The sequence below is a fragment of the Chelonoidis abingdonii genome, chromosome 1 (assembly GCF_003597395.2).
Source record: "Chelonoidis abingdonii isolate Lonesome George chromosome 1, CheloAbing_2.0, whole genome shotgun sequence".
Classification (NCBI taxonomy): domain Eukaryota; kingdom Metazoa; phylum Chordata; order Testudines; family Testudinidae; genus Chelonoidis; species Chelonoidis abingdonii.
In genome coordinates, this window is record NC_133769.1 from 49,721,090 (window position 1) to 49,737,631 (window position 16,542).

At 43.5% G+C, this 16,542-nt stretch overlaps 1 protein-coding gene across 2 annotated transcripts in view; it reads right to left on the bottom strand.

Annotated features, from left to right (window-relative positions):
* The window catches only part of ST7 (suppression of tumorigenicity 7), a 253,873-nt gene extending 241,547 nt beyond the window's left edge, over window positions 1-12,326 (bottom strand). For both annotated transcript variants that reach the window (XM_032803955.2, XM_032803953.2), the window contains exon 1: window positions 12,157-12,326. In XM_032803955.2, the coding sequence (XP_032659846.1) occupies window positions 12,157-12,307 (151 nt within the window). In that variant the 5' untranslated portion in view covers window positions 12,308-12,326. The remainder of the gene's footprint in view (window positions 1-12,156) is intronic.
* Window positions 12,327-16,542: the final 4,216 nt, after the last annotated feature.

Genomic DNA, 16,542 nt, shown 5'->3' on the forward strand with positions numbered 1-16,542 from the left:
AGGTGCCACAAGTACTCCTGTTCTTTTTGCGGATACAGACTAACACTGCTGCTACTCTGAAACCTGTCTTTACATTAAGCAATTCAACTTAAAAAAGAAAAAACACCATTGCATTGTTGGGGTGAAATCTGGCCCCACTGAAATCAATGGGAGTTCTGCCACTGACTTTAATGGTATCAGGATTTCACCCGAGATTTGTTGTTGTTGCAATAATAAGTACATTTCCATAATTCTCACAATAACAGTATTGTGAGAACAAGACCATAAAAGAAAGCAGGCTTTGAAACTGGGCTAAGTTATTACTGACCATCTGGCCAATATAGAAAGAAAAGCCTCCAATCCTCCCCCAACGAAAAACAGGCTGATCATGATCCTTTTTTTTTTTTTTTTTTTTGAAGTTATTCAAAATTGAAAGTCCTTTGCCTTCTGCTTTTTAAAACGAATAGTTTCAGATTCTAATTATTAATAGTCTTGATTTGAACTGGAATGAGCAGTAACGAACACTCTGTCCACACTGTCAAGACACCTTTTTGATGCAGTCTCAGAAAATATATTTTGAAATTAATTCGAATCAAGAGCTGATGGCCTTCTACACCACTAAAACCCTGCCTTACCCCTCCATGAAGGTACCATGGACAGAGTAGTTTCTGCTGCCCTTCCACTCCCACCTCCACACTTGGCAATGGGCTCCAGGACAGTTCTGAAAAACACTGCCTGGAGAGAATCATTCTTGAACTAGGCGAGGAGCTCCCTAAGAGTGAATTCCTGTCCCCATTTACGTTAATAGCAAAATCTCCATTGACTTCAATAGAATCAGGATGTCAGCCTAGATCTTCACTTATGTAGATCCAGGGGCCCAAAACACCCACAGTTATGGTTGCCAACCCTTCAGGATTGGCCTGGAGTCTCCGGGAATCAAAGATTAATCTTTAATTAAAGATTATATCATAATAAAATCACCAGAAATACTGGCAACCAAAACTGGCAACCCTAGCCACAGTAGATGACACAAAGTGGCCACTAGTTTAAGGTAGTTTTAGGAGTAGATACAAATTACATTTTTTACTATAATTGTAATCTTATCACCCAGTAATTGGTCATATTATACAAGTGGGTGAAGGAGTATCTTTTATTGGTAAAAAAGACCAGATTTTGAGCTATACACAGTTCTTCTTCAGGTCAACCCATTTGGGTACCCACTACGTCAGGGATGGGCAAACTACGGGCCGCGGGCCACATCTGGCCCACAGGACTGTCCTTCTGGCCTGAGCTCTGGCCTGGGAGGTTTGCCCCCGGCCCTTCCACCACTGTTCCCCCTTGCCCACAGCCCCAAATCGTGTGCTCCGTTGCCAGCGCAATGCTCCGGGTGGTGGGGCTGTGAGCTCCTGGGGCAGGGAGAGTTGGATAGAGGGCAGAGGAGTTCAGAGTGGTGGTCAAGGGGCAGAGGTATGGATGGTGGCCCCAGGGGAAACATGGGTCCTGGGAGGCAGTCAGGAAGGAGAAGGGGTTGGATGGGGTGGCAGGCGGCAGTCAGGGGACAGGGAGAATGGGTGGTTGGATAGGGCAGGGGTCCCAGGGGGCCGTCAGGAATGAGAGGAGGGGTTGGATGGGGTGGCAGGGGCAGGCAGGGGCAGGACGCAGTTAGGGGACAGGGAGCGGAAGGAGGGTGGATGGGGCAGGGGTCCCAGAGGGGCCATCAAGGAACAGAGGGGGTTGGATGGGACAGGAGTCGCGGGGAGGGGGGCAGATAGGAGGTGTAGACCGGGCTACGACCCCCTCCCCTAACCAGCCCTCCATACAATTTACGAAACCTGATGTGCCCCTCAGGCCAAAGAGTTTGCCTGTCCCTGCGCTATGTGTTGTGCTATGCTAACCCTTCCTTTGTTGTCTATAAATCTGGGAGGCAGAGATTAGAAACTACATTTTTCACTCACAAACAACACTCCAAATATCAGTATATTCTTGCTTTCAGAAACTGTGGGGAGGGCTCCATTTTGCCCACAGGCATCTCCCACAACATTACCACTTATAGAATCAGACAGAATTTTTCATTTTTTTTTAAAATGGATTACTTAACATGAAGACTTAAAGGGCTAGATTCACTGGTATGCTCCAGCAGCTCAACCAGAGCCATACATATAGCAGAACATACCAGTGAATCTATCTTGGGTGGACCCCCATAACCACAGTGTCTGTGTGCCTCACTCTGTGTATTTATCCTTACAACACCCCTGTGATGTAGGGAAGTACCGTTATCCCCATTTCACAGATGGAGAACTGAGGCACTGAACGTTTTAGATTACGTGTTCACTGCAAACTTAGCCTGGGTGATTGGCACCTGGCTCCGAACACCCAGGTTAGCCTAGCCCAGGGGTGAGCAGCCACTCTGCAAAGCCCTACCCAAATTACTGAGTCCTCATTGGTGCTGCACTCTCCTGCATGTGTTACTAGCGCTACTGGGGGCATATCCCATGGTTCTTTGCACTGCTGCAAGATGAGTCACTCTTTGATTCTTTCTCAGTGAGTTGTGGGAGAGCCTGCCTATTCTTCTGGACAGGCATTGGAGGATTGTCAGCTCTCAAGTGAGTTAGCCTGTATCCTCACTGCAAAGTGGGTGGGTTAGCAGCCCGACTTAAAGCAGAACCCAAGCTCTAACCTATACCCCAGCGGGAGAGATAGCCCAGGCTGAAAGGGCCATCCAACTCAGGTGACAGGGTTGTGTGTGTGGATGGGAGGGGGTTAGGGACAACACCTGAATAAGAGTCTGAGTTAACTCTGCAGTGAAGATACATAAAGAAGCTGAAATCCTAACCCCATACTGAAGTCAGTGGGAATATTCCCATTGACTTCAATGGGGCAGAACTCCACCCTAAGTGACTTTCCCAAGCACACACAGGAAGTCTGTATCAAAGCTGTGGTTTCCAAGTCCCAAGCTAATGCTCTGATTGCTGAATCTGGCCCAAATATGGGTTAGCTCTCATGACAGGGTTTTTATTGTTGCTTTTTAACCCTGCAGTAACCAATCCATCTACTGCAGGGTGTTGTGATAAGTGTTGAGGTAGACCTGTTCCTTCTACTTATCTGGTGCCCCAAGCATTCAGCTGTTGCCTTTGGTGGAATCCTATGAATATTCAGATTCCGTGTATGCTGTCAGAATCAAAGGATGCAAAAACCCAATGCAAAGTACTTAGCAGTTCCTAACCCAGTTGTCTAGGCAGCCTGACATTTCCTCACAGGCTGCAGCCTCTGGCCTGCTATGTACAGGCATCTTCTGTCTGCCTCCCATGAGCCTGGTTCCCTGTGACCTCATGAGGATACAATTTCCTTTTCCCTGTATGCCAGGGATTATGGAGCATTCTCATGGCTGGATGCTGAACTGGGTAACAGTGCTCTCCACTGGTTAGAGTTTTTCACTCCACTCAACTGGGATGGAGATAGGTACCCAGTAATAAGATGCAGACAAAACATTAGATTAATGGGGAGGTGGAACAAGTGATATTGAAAAAATCTCTACAGTTATGTCCATTTTTAGGAAATCAGATCTCTAGACTTCTCTACTTTCAGCAACTCACAAAAGCCTCTGAAGAGTCTGCTTATCTGCCCTGTCACATGCCAAGTGCAACAAATGATATTTAATGCCCTAGTAATTAAATCTATCTGTCTTATACCCTCAAAAGGAAACATACAGTAATCAGGAATTGAGTCTCAAAAGTTAAACACCAGTTATTTCAGAAAAGGAATAAAGGGCGGAACTGTTATAGCTGGTGGGGGGGACAAGTTGTACATTTGTATAAAAAGTGTGTCCCAATCCAATTCACATTGATGTTGACTGTAACTGCTGACCTGAAGGGAAACTATTTATAAAAATAATCAACTGTATTCTATTTATTTTGGACTAAGACAACATCACATTCCTTATTTAAATGCTTGTTTTATTTTTCGTATTTTAGCCTGAATATGCTGTATTGCTTCCTGGTTAAAGGATGTCATGGTTACAGTAGTTCAAAGGTTATTGTTGATGATTAATTTGAAAATCTAACTTTGGCATTTAGTTTTTTAAATTTTACTGAGATCAAATGAAATGGGTGTAGTGTTATATCATGGCCCGATTCCCACTGTAAGAAGTAACTCCACTGAAGATATTGCAGTTGCACTGATGTAAAAATGGTGTAATTGAGAGGACTATCAGGCCTGACATGGATTCATAGATAGCACTTCCTATTAATTTAAAACAAGACTAACCAGCATTGCCAGCCTCAACAAAGCCCCAGAACGGTAGGAGTACTAATATACCATATATTCTCGTTCATAAGCCAAATTTTTTTTAGTAAAAAAGGGAAGCACCAGAGAAGGGGGATTATGAACGGGTATAGGGAGAGAGAGGAGGGACACAGCCCCTCCCCCCAACAGAGGGAACAAGGAGAGGCAGCACAGCCAGCAGAGCCAGAAGGGAAGAGGCAGGACCAGAATCTCTCCACTTCTGGCTACGCTGCTCTCCCCCAAGCCTCCAAAGAAGCTGCAGCCATGCCGCTCAGCCCCGCACCCCAGAGCAGGCTGTGGCCATGCCGCCCGGTCTGGTCCACTGGACCAGGCTGCGGCTGCGCTGCCCAGCCTGACAGAGCAGCTCCAGCCAGGCCAGAGACATCCTCCCCTGGCCCTCCCCAGATAAGGTGGGAAGGGATGGGATGGGGAAAGTGTGGCAGTCCCAGGCTAGGGGTAGGATCATGTGGGGAGTGGTCACAGGGGTTACTCCCCTGACTCCCAGCTTCTCCCCCCAAAAAAATTTCCCCACCAATTGCTGTCCCGGCCTATCAAGGTAAGCAGCTAGGGCACCGGAACACTTTGTTTACTTAGGTTTACCTCTGTGCCTGCAGACGCTCGAGGTAAACAAACCATCTCGGCCCACCAGCGGCTCATCCTGATGGCCCAGGAGCCAAAGTTTGCTGACCCTTGAATTATAGGGTCGGCTTATGAACGATTTATAATTTTTTTCTATTTTTACTTATCCATCTTGGGGGGGGGGGGTCAGCTTATAAACAAAACCGGCTTATGATCAAGTATATATGGTATACACATCAAAAGGAAAATAATCCCACAATCCATATTCACAGAGTTTAAAGCCAGAAGAGACCATTAGATCACCTAGTCTGACCTCCTGTATATCATAGGTCATTACATTTCATCAAGTTACCCCTGGATTGAGCCCAATAACTTGTGTTTCATTAAAGCGTATCTTTGAGAAAGGCATCCAGTCTTGATTTGAAGACATCAAAAGACAGAGAATCCATCACTTTCTTTCATGGTCTGTTTCAGTGCTTAATCTCCCCAAACTGTGGGGCACACCCCTCTAGGAGGGCACGGAGGAACATGCAGGGGGGTGCAGCAGAGCTCAGGCCAGCCCCCATGAGGGGCGGGAAGGGAGCACCACCTAGCCCTGTTCCGCCCCCAGCTCTGCTCTGGCCCTGCCCTCAGCCAGGACTCTGCTCCCAGCCCCAGACCCACCCCCAGCCTTGTCCTCATTATCTCTGTCTGCATCCCCCGCATCTCCCCAATCTCCCAGGAGTCACAGCCGGGGGGGGGGGGGCGTGGACAGGGGTATGGAGGGGTACAACCTTCACTCTTAAACACGTATGCCTTATTTCTAGTTTGAATGTGTCTGACTTCAGCTTTCTGACACTAGTTCTTGCTATGTCTTTCTCCCATAGATTAAAGAGCTCCTTAGTATTCAGTATATTCTCCACTTACACTGTAATCGAGTCACTTCTCAGTCTTCTGTTTGACCAACTAAACAAACTGAGCTCTCTAAGTCTCTCACTGGCAGGTATATTCTCCAGCCCTTAAATCATTTTATGGCTCTTTTCTGTACCTTCTCCAATTTTTCAACATTCTTTTTAAACCATGGACACTGGAACAGCAGACACAGTAGTCTACTATCAGACTCACCAGAGTATACAGAGATAAAATGATAAAATCACCTCCCTACTCCCATTTATCCATCCAAGGATTGCATTAGCCAGTTTTGCCACAGCCAGTTTTGCACTGGGAACTCATATTGAGTTGCTTGTCCACTATGACCCCTAAAGTCTTTTTAGAGTCACTGCTTCCCAGAGTACAGTGCTCCATACTGGAGGTATGTCCTGAATTTTTTTCCTATATGGGCCCAGTGTGCCGAGTGTTTTCATATTTACTTTCAGATCACTGATGAAAATGAGGAATAGTAGTATTAGGTCTAGTACCAATCTAGTACTTGATGACGGTTCCCCATTGACAGCTGACTACTTTTTGAGATCCACAAGTTAGCCAGTTTTTAATCTATTTAACATACACTTTACTGAGACTGTACTGTGTTAATATTCTAATCAGAATGCTGTGTGGTACTATATGGGAACAGATAAAGTATAATTTTTCATACCGTTCTCTCACTGTAACTAATTTTCATTGCAAAGTTTAGGAGTTGCTTGTGGCTGCAGAGGGTTCTTTACTGTTTGCCTTAAAGCCACAGCTGTGAAAAGCTTTTCCCATTTTTAGCCTTCATACTGGCACATCAGTTGTGTCTGGGTCATTTCAATGAAAAACATGATGACTCATCTGAAGGCTACTATAATAACATATTTCAACTGAAATAGCAGAAGAGTGAATGAGATAGTTCAATCCCAGAGAAAAAAAAAAAAAAGTAGCAACACACATTTGATTAGTTCTCATATGGACTCCACAGTTTTCCCAAATAGAGAAGATGCTATAAAGTGTTCAAACATATCTGCTGGATACTGCTACATAGTACAGTCGATCTTATATATGCTATCATTGTAGGTTTGGGAGGTTAGATTTTTATCAGTTATTGTTGATTTCATCTTATACAAAGTTGATGAAAAAATATTTCTATGAATAATTAAAATTTTAGATAGGCAAAGAAGAAAATGCTGTTTGAGAGCAGATTAGAATTCAATGTAAGGATATTTACTTTGTATATTTAGACATGTGATGTTAAAAATTTAAGTTTTTGTGGTTATAAAGCTTTAACTTTTTGAGTTTCAACATCTACTGTCATTGAACAATTATTGTCTTATACCTGGTTGCCTGATCCCGATATAACTTCCCACAACTGTGGAAACTTACAGCTATAAAAATAAAAAACAAATGCTTAAGTCCCATAATTTTGTGCAACTGTGAACTTTTAAATAAACAAAAATGCTTAATAAACATAAATATTATCAGTCGAAATTATAAATAAATAAAAATCAAATTCTGCCATTATAAATATGTGAACAAGAATAAAAGAATGAAATAATTAGAATAATACATTGTAAGTGTCCAAAAAACAAACAGCCTAAATGTGCCACTTCAGCATGCATGCAATCTGCCTGAGGTCTTAACGTTTTTTAAATCCTGTTTACTCTATACCATGATGTGAAGTCGGTAGTGCTTTGAACCTACTGTGTGCAGGTAGCAGTCCTTGGATCAAGCCAGATCTCAATGTATTTCCTTCTCAAACCAAATGGGGCTGGCAAACATTGTGGAGATAATATTCTCAGCTTCCCAGAGGGAAGGATTTTGCATATCTCACACTTTCTACTCTTCAAAAAGCTGTTGTGTTGTATTACAGCTTTCGAGGAGACAATTATCTTCCTCTAATGCAGGAAAAATAAAAGAGTCACAGTTGATAGAGTTGAAGAGGGAAAAGATACAGCTTTATCTTTAATATGGGTAAGACTCCCCAGTTCAGACTGGCTAACACTATGTAAATTACTGCTGGTTCAGTAAACTAATGGGATTTTTGGCATATACCAGGCTTAATAGTATGGGCAGGGACCCTTCTGCTACAATGAGGATCTTCTAGAAACCATTCTACTCTTTTACTTCTCATTTTCATTCAAAAGAATGACCTGGTTTCTAATCTTTGCCTGAGGCCTGCTGAAAACTTTGAATAGCATTTATAAAGTACTAAGAGGCCTTATATATATGCACACATTATTTATTTCTATTTTTACAATTTACATCAAGCCAAGGATTTCACCCTCGCCACAGTGCCCAACCTGCTTCTCTCAAAGAAACTAAGAATGTTTTATAAATATATTTCCCTTTTGTCCCACTCCCTTCCCCATCCCTGAATATGCCACCAATTATTCATATGATCCAAGGGTTAAGGATCGACAGCCCTGGAACTGAAGTTTCCTATTTAGCCACAGAATACGTACAGCCTGGGCAGTAGAGTCAAGCTTCCCAATGCTGCCCAACCACTTGGACTCAGTTCCAACCACGAGCAGTCTCTCTGCAACAGAGGACTGGTCAGTCTCTAGAAGCATTCAGTTCTTGACAATATCATCAGCAGAGAGGTCAGCAAGGCTGCCTGAGACCAGCCATTCATCAGAAGTTAATGGCTTTTGGCCACAATTGATTTGGGCCAGTGAATTGGAAAAAGGTGTAAGGCTCTGAACCTATGCCTGGGTACCCAATATCCCAAGTTCTTCTTAATAGTAGTACAGAAAAAATATTGCCTTTTTACATCAAATTTATGTTGTTTATTTTTTGTACGGTTCCCATCCCAAAGAGCTTTCAATCTAATTAAATGTCTTCTCTTTAAAAACTACACTTTAACAGGGTTTTTCTATTTTCTAAAATAAATATGCAGTTTTTCACTTAGAGCAAGATCATAATGCACCATAAGGTACCCCCTATAGTCCCATGAACAGGCTGTGGGTCAGTGTGGAGAGGGGGATAAAGTAGTCTCCATGGGGCCACTATACCTCGTCCCATAGAGGCAGGTAGGAAGCAGGTGGCTACGTGCAAGAAACCAGCAGAGCTTTGACTCTGCCTCTCCAATATGCCACTGGCCAGGATATCTTAGCAAAGCAAGGAAGTAAATTGGTATAGGACAGTAGCAGATTGCTCTGGGGGGAGTTAGGGGAAGCTGAGGTAGAATTGTGATTGTCAGACTGCTCTTGGAGCGGCACAGTTACTCAATGCTCCTTGCCTATGAACGGAGAGTAAACTCTCAATTTAAAAGATTTTCTCTGGCTATATCCTTAAGTCCATCCTAGAGAGTTCTAACTTCCCACCACCGCGTTCTTGTATGCAGATGTCAGAGCTCGATGCCCAGGTTCCATAACCAGAGAATGTGCTCTGCACCAACGGAGGCAAAGCATTGTGGACCAGCCTCCAGATGTCAGGTTGGGCAGTCTTCCACCTTATTGTCTGTGACTGCCCCACAGTCACAGAGTGGGGAGGAACGTTAAATAATAAAAGGTTAGAACCTTCCCATCACACTTCCCCCCAACTCACAAGTCCAATCAAAAGGATAAAACTAATCTGCTGTATGTAAAATATCACCATTCAATCAGATCGCTTCTCATTACATCTTAGACCTGATTCTTCATGGACTGTAAGCTCTTGAAAGCAGAGACTATATCTGTAAATGCCTAGCACACTGTTGACACTATACATTTTAATGGATTTAGATTTAGAACAAATATACACTAAAACAAGTCTATTCAGGGCCTTAGGCACCTTTGCCAAAAATTAAAAATACAAAAAGTAAAATCAACAGCTGTTCCTCACCTCAAAACCAAAAGATAAAATAACCAACTACAGCAAATCAAGCCAACCAATAGCCTCCTCCCTCCAACACATCAGCCATCATTATATCCTACTCAACAACCTGGGTAAATAAATAGGCCTTGCAGTATGCCCATTAGTTCAACCAATTCAGGCTACTGCAGACAAGAGGAGTGAGGAGAAATAGTATAGATAGTAGGTTGCAAAGTGAAGGGCCTCTCATGATGAATGCTCTTCCAGAACTCCCACTCTAATACTTAGGGGGCTTCAGCTCAAATACATTCACTAAAGGGAAATGTAGCAATATGCCATGGGGAGAATAACAGTCTCTCACGTAGGTAAATTCCTGGCCATTTTCCCTTTATAAACCAGCATATTAAACTCCACCGGGCAGCCCATGCTGATCATGGACCACTGGTGGTGTGCTCACAGCTTGCATGACCTAATAAATTGACTACCACATTCTACACCAGCTTCAGTTTCTGGATTGACTTAAAGTGTAGTTTTACAGTAATCTACTCTCGAAGTGGGAAAGGGATGGATCATAGTAACCAGGGTTCACATGTGAAAGAAATGGATGCACTCTCCTAGCTAGACAAAGAAAGGAAAAAAAGCTGCCCACAAAATTATTAGATGACAATTTAACAACAACTGGGGACCCAGGATCCAAGACCTCAGACTGTGAAAAGTGGACACACACTATCAAGACAAAGGGTGGATCAAATCCTCACTATAGTTTCCAGCTGCTTCCCTCAAGCTACCAGCAATTCTAGACTGAGTTTCAGCCAACTAGCTCTCATCCATGCCCCAGTCTTACGGCACTGGGTCAGGCAGTCTATAACATTAGTGTATATAATAACACTATTATTTTATTAGGTCAATTTTCCCAGTACATTTATACTACTGTAAGCCACGGAGGTTATTGTGTTAACACATTTAATAGGGCCTGACTGATACACAGTTTTGGACTTCCTTAGTAATGAAGGCTATATAATATGTTTTACAAGATTTTCTAAAATAAACTTTTTGCAGTGCTACAGTAGCCACTTAAGTGTTATGCCACTTACACAGCCCCATGTCTCCAATACTCACTTTTGATTTCTCCTCATATTCCATAATGCCCCATATTCTGGGATCAATCTCCCAATTCCCACAGGATTTGGGGTGATGAACTGCTGGTTGGTGGGCAGGAAGCAGATGCCACTAAGGATTTCATACATACCACACCACACATGCAAACTATGAACCTTGCTCTGTATCAGCCACCAGGCCAAACTCTTTCCTCTGCTAAACCAAATGGTCTCACCATATCCATGAATTTCTTTAACAAAATATTAGGAAAACCACCATGATTAGAACTGTGTTCTGGGTTTATCATAACATTTGACTTTTGTAACCGGATCTTTTATAACAGGATCTGCAATGTTCAGCAGCTTGAGCACCTGATTTCGAGTTTATTTTTAAAAGTGCCTTTAGGATGGCATCAGCCGTGGGCTGTGTGGCTCACAAGTGCACTACACTGCGATGTTTAGGGAGGTGGACTCCCACAGATCCTCACGTAGGGCAGCCAGTTGCTAAAAGCAGCACCCACCTGCAAGAAAGATTGGGGCTGTTGCACTTCTCCCGGGCAAAACCTTAGGTTTGAATAAATCTCTCTTCATGGGAACGGTTCTCTGGCTGGAGAGGCAGCCCCATAAGCACCTACCCATGTCCCTGACACATACACAGCAACATGTGCCCCGGAGAGGGACCCGGCTGTCCCTGCTTAAGGAGGACAATCCTTTTCCTCAAGGCAAGCTTGGCTCTGCTCTCCGGCCTGTGGCTATTCCCCAGCTGTGCACCCCCGCGGGCAGCCCTAGGCGCACCCGGCAGTGCCCCGTGCAGCGCACCCCCACCGGCTGCGGGCAGCGCGCGCTTGCCCGGCCCCTGGCGGAGAGAAGGAGCCGCAGGGACGGGAGAAGAGGGTTACAGCTGCCAGCAGACGAGGGGGAGGGGCAGGGGGCTTGCCCGGGGCATGCAGGCAGCCCTGTGGCTCCCGGAGGCAGCGGTCCGGGGAGGGGGGCTGTTCTGAACCCCATCTCGGAGGGGCAGGTTCTCAGCCAGCTGCAGCAACCCGGTCGCGGCGGGCGGAGCAGGGCAATAACCTGCCCCTGCTCCGTGCATAGACGCAGAGCTAGGGCTGCCCCGCGTCTCTCCCGCCTGGCCTAGGCGGGGGAGCAGCCAGTGGGGCGGGGGTGGGGTGTCTAGCAGCGGGCAGTCCCTTCTCTCCCCTCTTCCAGCGCCAGCAGCCAAAGGGCACCTGAGGAGCCTGCAACAGGCGACTGGGGAGGAGGGGGAATCCGGGCTCATTTGCCAGGCTGCAAAAGGAGATCAGGAGTCTGAACTGGGGTGAAGGGGGGTGGGTTCAGTTTTCCAATATAATCCGCCTCGCCAGCCCTGCAGCTCGTCAGCCCTGCAGCTCGTCAGCGAGCCCCCTGCGTGGCTCGCGGACGGGCTCAGCCTGCAGACGTGTCCCTCTCTCCAGCACAAGTTGCACTAACTTGGGGAAAGGCGGGGGGGCTGCGGGAAAGCGCCCGCGAGGTTTCCGAGGAGAATAGCGTTTACCTGTGGTTAGATTGTCATTGATCTTCAAAGGCACCCTCAGGATGTAGACCAGGAAAAGCATGATGAAGAACCACAGGGTCCAGAGGTAAGTCCATGACCAGACGATGCAGGACTTAAGCTGCTCCAGAAAGCCTGTCCCAGCTTCAGCCATGTTTTTGAAGAAGAAAAAAGCCAACCCTGCTCTCTGCTGCCACAACCTCTAAGTGTGTATTTATGGGATGATTCATGCCTCCCAAAGTAGACTCCCCCCTCCCCTAGGGTTTCCATACAGGCATCACTTCCAGCCGCAACATAATGAAGAAAAATATATTTTAAAAGCCCTACATACACAAAATAGCCTCACCACAACTCTGTCTGCCTTTTTCTCTGTGCCTATAGTGCTCCAGTTTACAGCTGCAGCTGGGTGATCTCAATTAAACTGATTTCACCGAAAAAGCACATGAACTGAACAGCCTCTGGGGTCTATTTGCAGGTGCTCATAGCAATCTGGCTGGCCTGGTGGTTGGATTCTGCACAAAGCTGAACCTCTAAAGAATGAACCTTTTTAGGGATTTTCTCTCCTCCACTACCTTCCACACTAGATTAGGGGTAGGGAGGAGGGCCTAACCTCTGCAGAAGGGGAAGGCCCTCCCAAGGCTCAAATTCTGGGGGAGGAGGGTGAAGAGAGAAAAGAAGATACCTTCCCCCACCCAGACAGTTCAACACTTTTGAAAGGGGGGGAGAGTTTTGGAAGCATCTCTGAGAGTATAATCTCTTGCACAGTTATAATAGAATCCCATTGGCTCTCTAGTTCTATGTGCTACGGTTGATGGGTTTTCGGGCATGGGGCAATGGTAGCAGCCTGTTTGCTACCTTATGAAAGTGGAGCAGAGGTACCTGTAAGAAAGGACGTGGGGTTATAAAAAAAACAACTGCATCCCAGGTTTCCATGTTATTCCAAAGCCTGGGCTGATGTTCTCAAACCCAGCTGAGCTCCAAACCCACCATGATTTCACATGGGCTCAGGTTCTTTGCAAACTATTTGCACAGCCCTATTGCTAAGTTAATAATGTCAAAATAAAAATGCATTGTGACTTGTTTTTCCTAGCCTGTATATACTTGTCTGGATAATGCCCAATGGGTCTTGATCCATAAGAATCTCTAGTCTTTAGGCACTACCACAGTAAAAAATAAGAGTTTTATAAAGGTGTAAATCAAACATAACCCTACAGTAATAACATTCTTTACATTAATAAAGTGCATTTCTCATCCATTTTGTCTCTAAGACACGTCTGCTATGACAGAAGAAATTACTACTAATAGAGCTAGCAGAACACAGAGACTGTTGAGCATAATTGATTCTTATTTTTTAAAAAGATGTATGTAATACATATAAGCTAGGAATTATTAAGGTGCATGTGTTTATGATTTCCCCCCTCTTTCCTCTGTATATTGCTTATCTTATTAGACTAACGCCTTTGGATTGGGATGATGTCTTCTTTGGAGTTGGAACAGTGCCTAGTACAATATGGGCAATATCAGAATAGAAATAATCATAGAATTTTACAAGCAAACTGATATACCAACTGTACTCAGGGTTTACTTTATGTACGTATCACTGAAATATGGCCATCATGGGTGAAAAGTGACAACTCCAACAGCAAATAGAAAAGTTAAACTTTTCTCTAAGACAGTAGGTTATGAATACTTCAGAGGTCAAATAAAATTGCATAAAGCTTTGGTAAACAGATTGCAATTAGCTCACTTGCCTTGTGTTGGGATTTTCTTCTAGATCTCTTTCCACTCGACTACCCAAGAACTCAGACTCCAGACGTCACTCAGGTATTTTTATTTGGCATACAACAACACTACACTAAGTTAATCAGATGAAAATGCAGGGGGAGAATGCAGGGTACATTATAGCTCCAAAGTTACACAGAAACCCTCTTACTTAATATGCATTTACACAATTAATTGCTTTACACCTTTTGGGAGGAACCAGTCCCTGTATAGCGTGCTTTGTCCACTCACTGTCCACGTTCGACCTACTCTTTTATCTCATTCTTACATTCTTGACTTATCTTTACAATTGTTATTTTGTTTTCTGTTAGTGGTTCCCTGGGTGGTCCCTCCCCTTATCTTATCTGGTTTAGAGGTTCTGTCTTCTAGCTCACTGACCCATTTATCTATCTTAGTTAGTACAAATATTCTGTTTTCAATCTGCTGATCTATTTACCTCCCTAATCCTGTCTTCCAAGAAATGAGGCCTCCTCCATTTTTCATTACTCATGTCAAGCTAGGCCTACACCTTGTTAAGCCAAGACATCAAGGTCAACACCTCTATTTTTTTCAAACAGTGCCATGGGATTTTTAATCAATGAAAAGGGTTTCGGACATCATCTTTATGTCTCATCCAAAAATGGTGCTTCAGTGTCACGTGATGACCAAATCAACCTACTGGAACATTGGTGTGACGGTGATTCAGAGGGATGGGTGGCACTAAATGAATCACCAAAGCCATTAATCAGAAAATATGATCAATTTGGAAAGGTCTGTTACAACATCCATGTTTATAGTTAGGTTATAGTCAGAAAATGAAAAGCAGCCATCTATGTATAAAGCATCACTGCATTTTGAATGTTTGAGCTTCTCTTTCTTGGTTTTAAAAAGGAAAGGAAGATTAAGGCACCACAAGCTTGTCTGCAAACTAATATCAGTGTTATTCCAGTAATGCAGTTATTTCTTATTTTGTGGCAATAAGCCTTGGTCCTCTTTGTAATCATAAAAGACAGTGCACTCTGACTAAAATAAATTTCCCCTATGTAGTTTGTCTTGAAACTATTATTCTTTGTATTACAGAACTAAACATAGGATCATAAATGTAGGGATGAAAGGGATCTCAAGAGGTCATCAAGTTCAGTCCCCCACACTAAGGCAGAACCAAGTAAACCTAGATCATCCCTGACGGGTATTTGTTCAACCTCATCTTAAAAACTGATGGGGATTCTACAATGTCTCTTGGAAGTCAATTCAAGAGCTCAACTACCCTTATAATTGGAAAGTTTTTCTTAATATCTAACCTAAATCTCCCTAGCTGCAGATTAAGCCAATTACTACTTGACGTACCTTCAGTGGACATGACGATCACCGTCTCTATATATCAGCCCTTAACATTTTTGAAGACTGTTATGAGTTGTCATTTCTCAAGACAAAACTTGCTCAGTTTTTTTTTTCCTACCTTTTCTTATAGATCAGATTTTCTAAATCTTTTATCATTTTGGTTGCTGTTCACAGAACTCTCCAGTTTGTCCACATCTTTCCTAAAGTGTGGAAACCCAGTATTGGGCATAGTTCTCCAGCGAAGGCCTCACCGGTACTGAGTAGAGTGGGACAATTACCTCCTGTGTCTTTCATATAACAATCCTGCTTATGCATCCCAGAATATTAGTTTGTGACCACTATAATCCCCAGTTCACTTTCAGCTGTACTGCCAACTAGCCAATTATTCCCCATTTTGTGGTTGTACATTTATATTTTCCTTCCTACTTGAAGTACTTTGTACTTCTCTTGATTGAATTTCATCTTGTTGATTTCAGATCAATTCTCTGATTTGTCCAGGTTGTTTTGAATTCTAATCCTGTCCCCCAAAGTGCTTGCAACCCCTCCCAGTTTGGTGTCATCTGCAGATTTTATAAGCTTATTCGCCATTTCATTATCAAAGTCATTAATGAAAATAATGAATTGTATGGACCCTGGATGGACCCCACTAGATATGCCTTACTGTCTATCATTGTTTTCTACCCTATGATGCAGAGCTCTTATCTGATATTATTCCAAGATTTTGGTCAGGATTAATTATATAAATATTTTAAAATTCTTTACATTAACCTCTGATCTTTCTAATTCTTATAGTTGAAAACTAGAGTGAATTGTTTTGGCTTCTTTAGGTCATTCAGTTTTGTTTTCTCCACAACACCAAAAAGGCCAGAACATCAAAACATTTTGAGCGTGTATTTTAAGTAGACTTTTACCTTGCTTCCTACTTAATTATGTATGACCCTTTCTATTTCCACCAGAATTATATTAATAATTAATACTTTGCAGTCATGTCATGCTATTTATTCCAAGAATCTCAAATATCTTTACGATGAGGTGAACAAGTATTATAACTGTTATAAAGAGAGGGGGGAATGAACCAGATTGGCTAAGTGGCTTGCACAAGGTGTGTCAGTGGGTGAGACAAAGCTAGCAACAGAACCCAGCTTTTCAGATTCCTGGTAGCACGCTGTCTCACTGCCTCCTGTATATGTATTCATTAGAAAGGTAAACAAGAAACAAAAACAGGTATTACATCTACCCTTATGTATAAAATAACTTAACTTGTTTTACATTTTAAGTACACATACT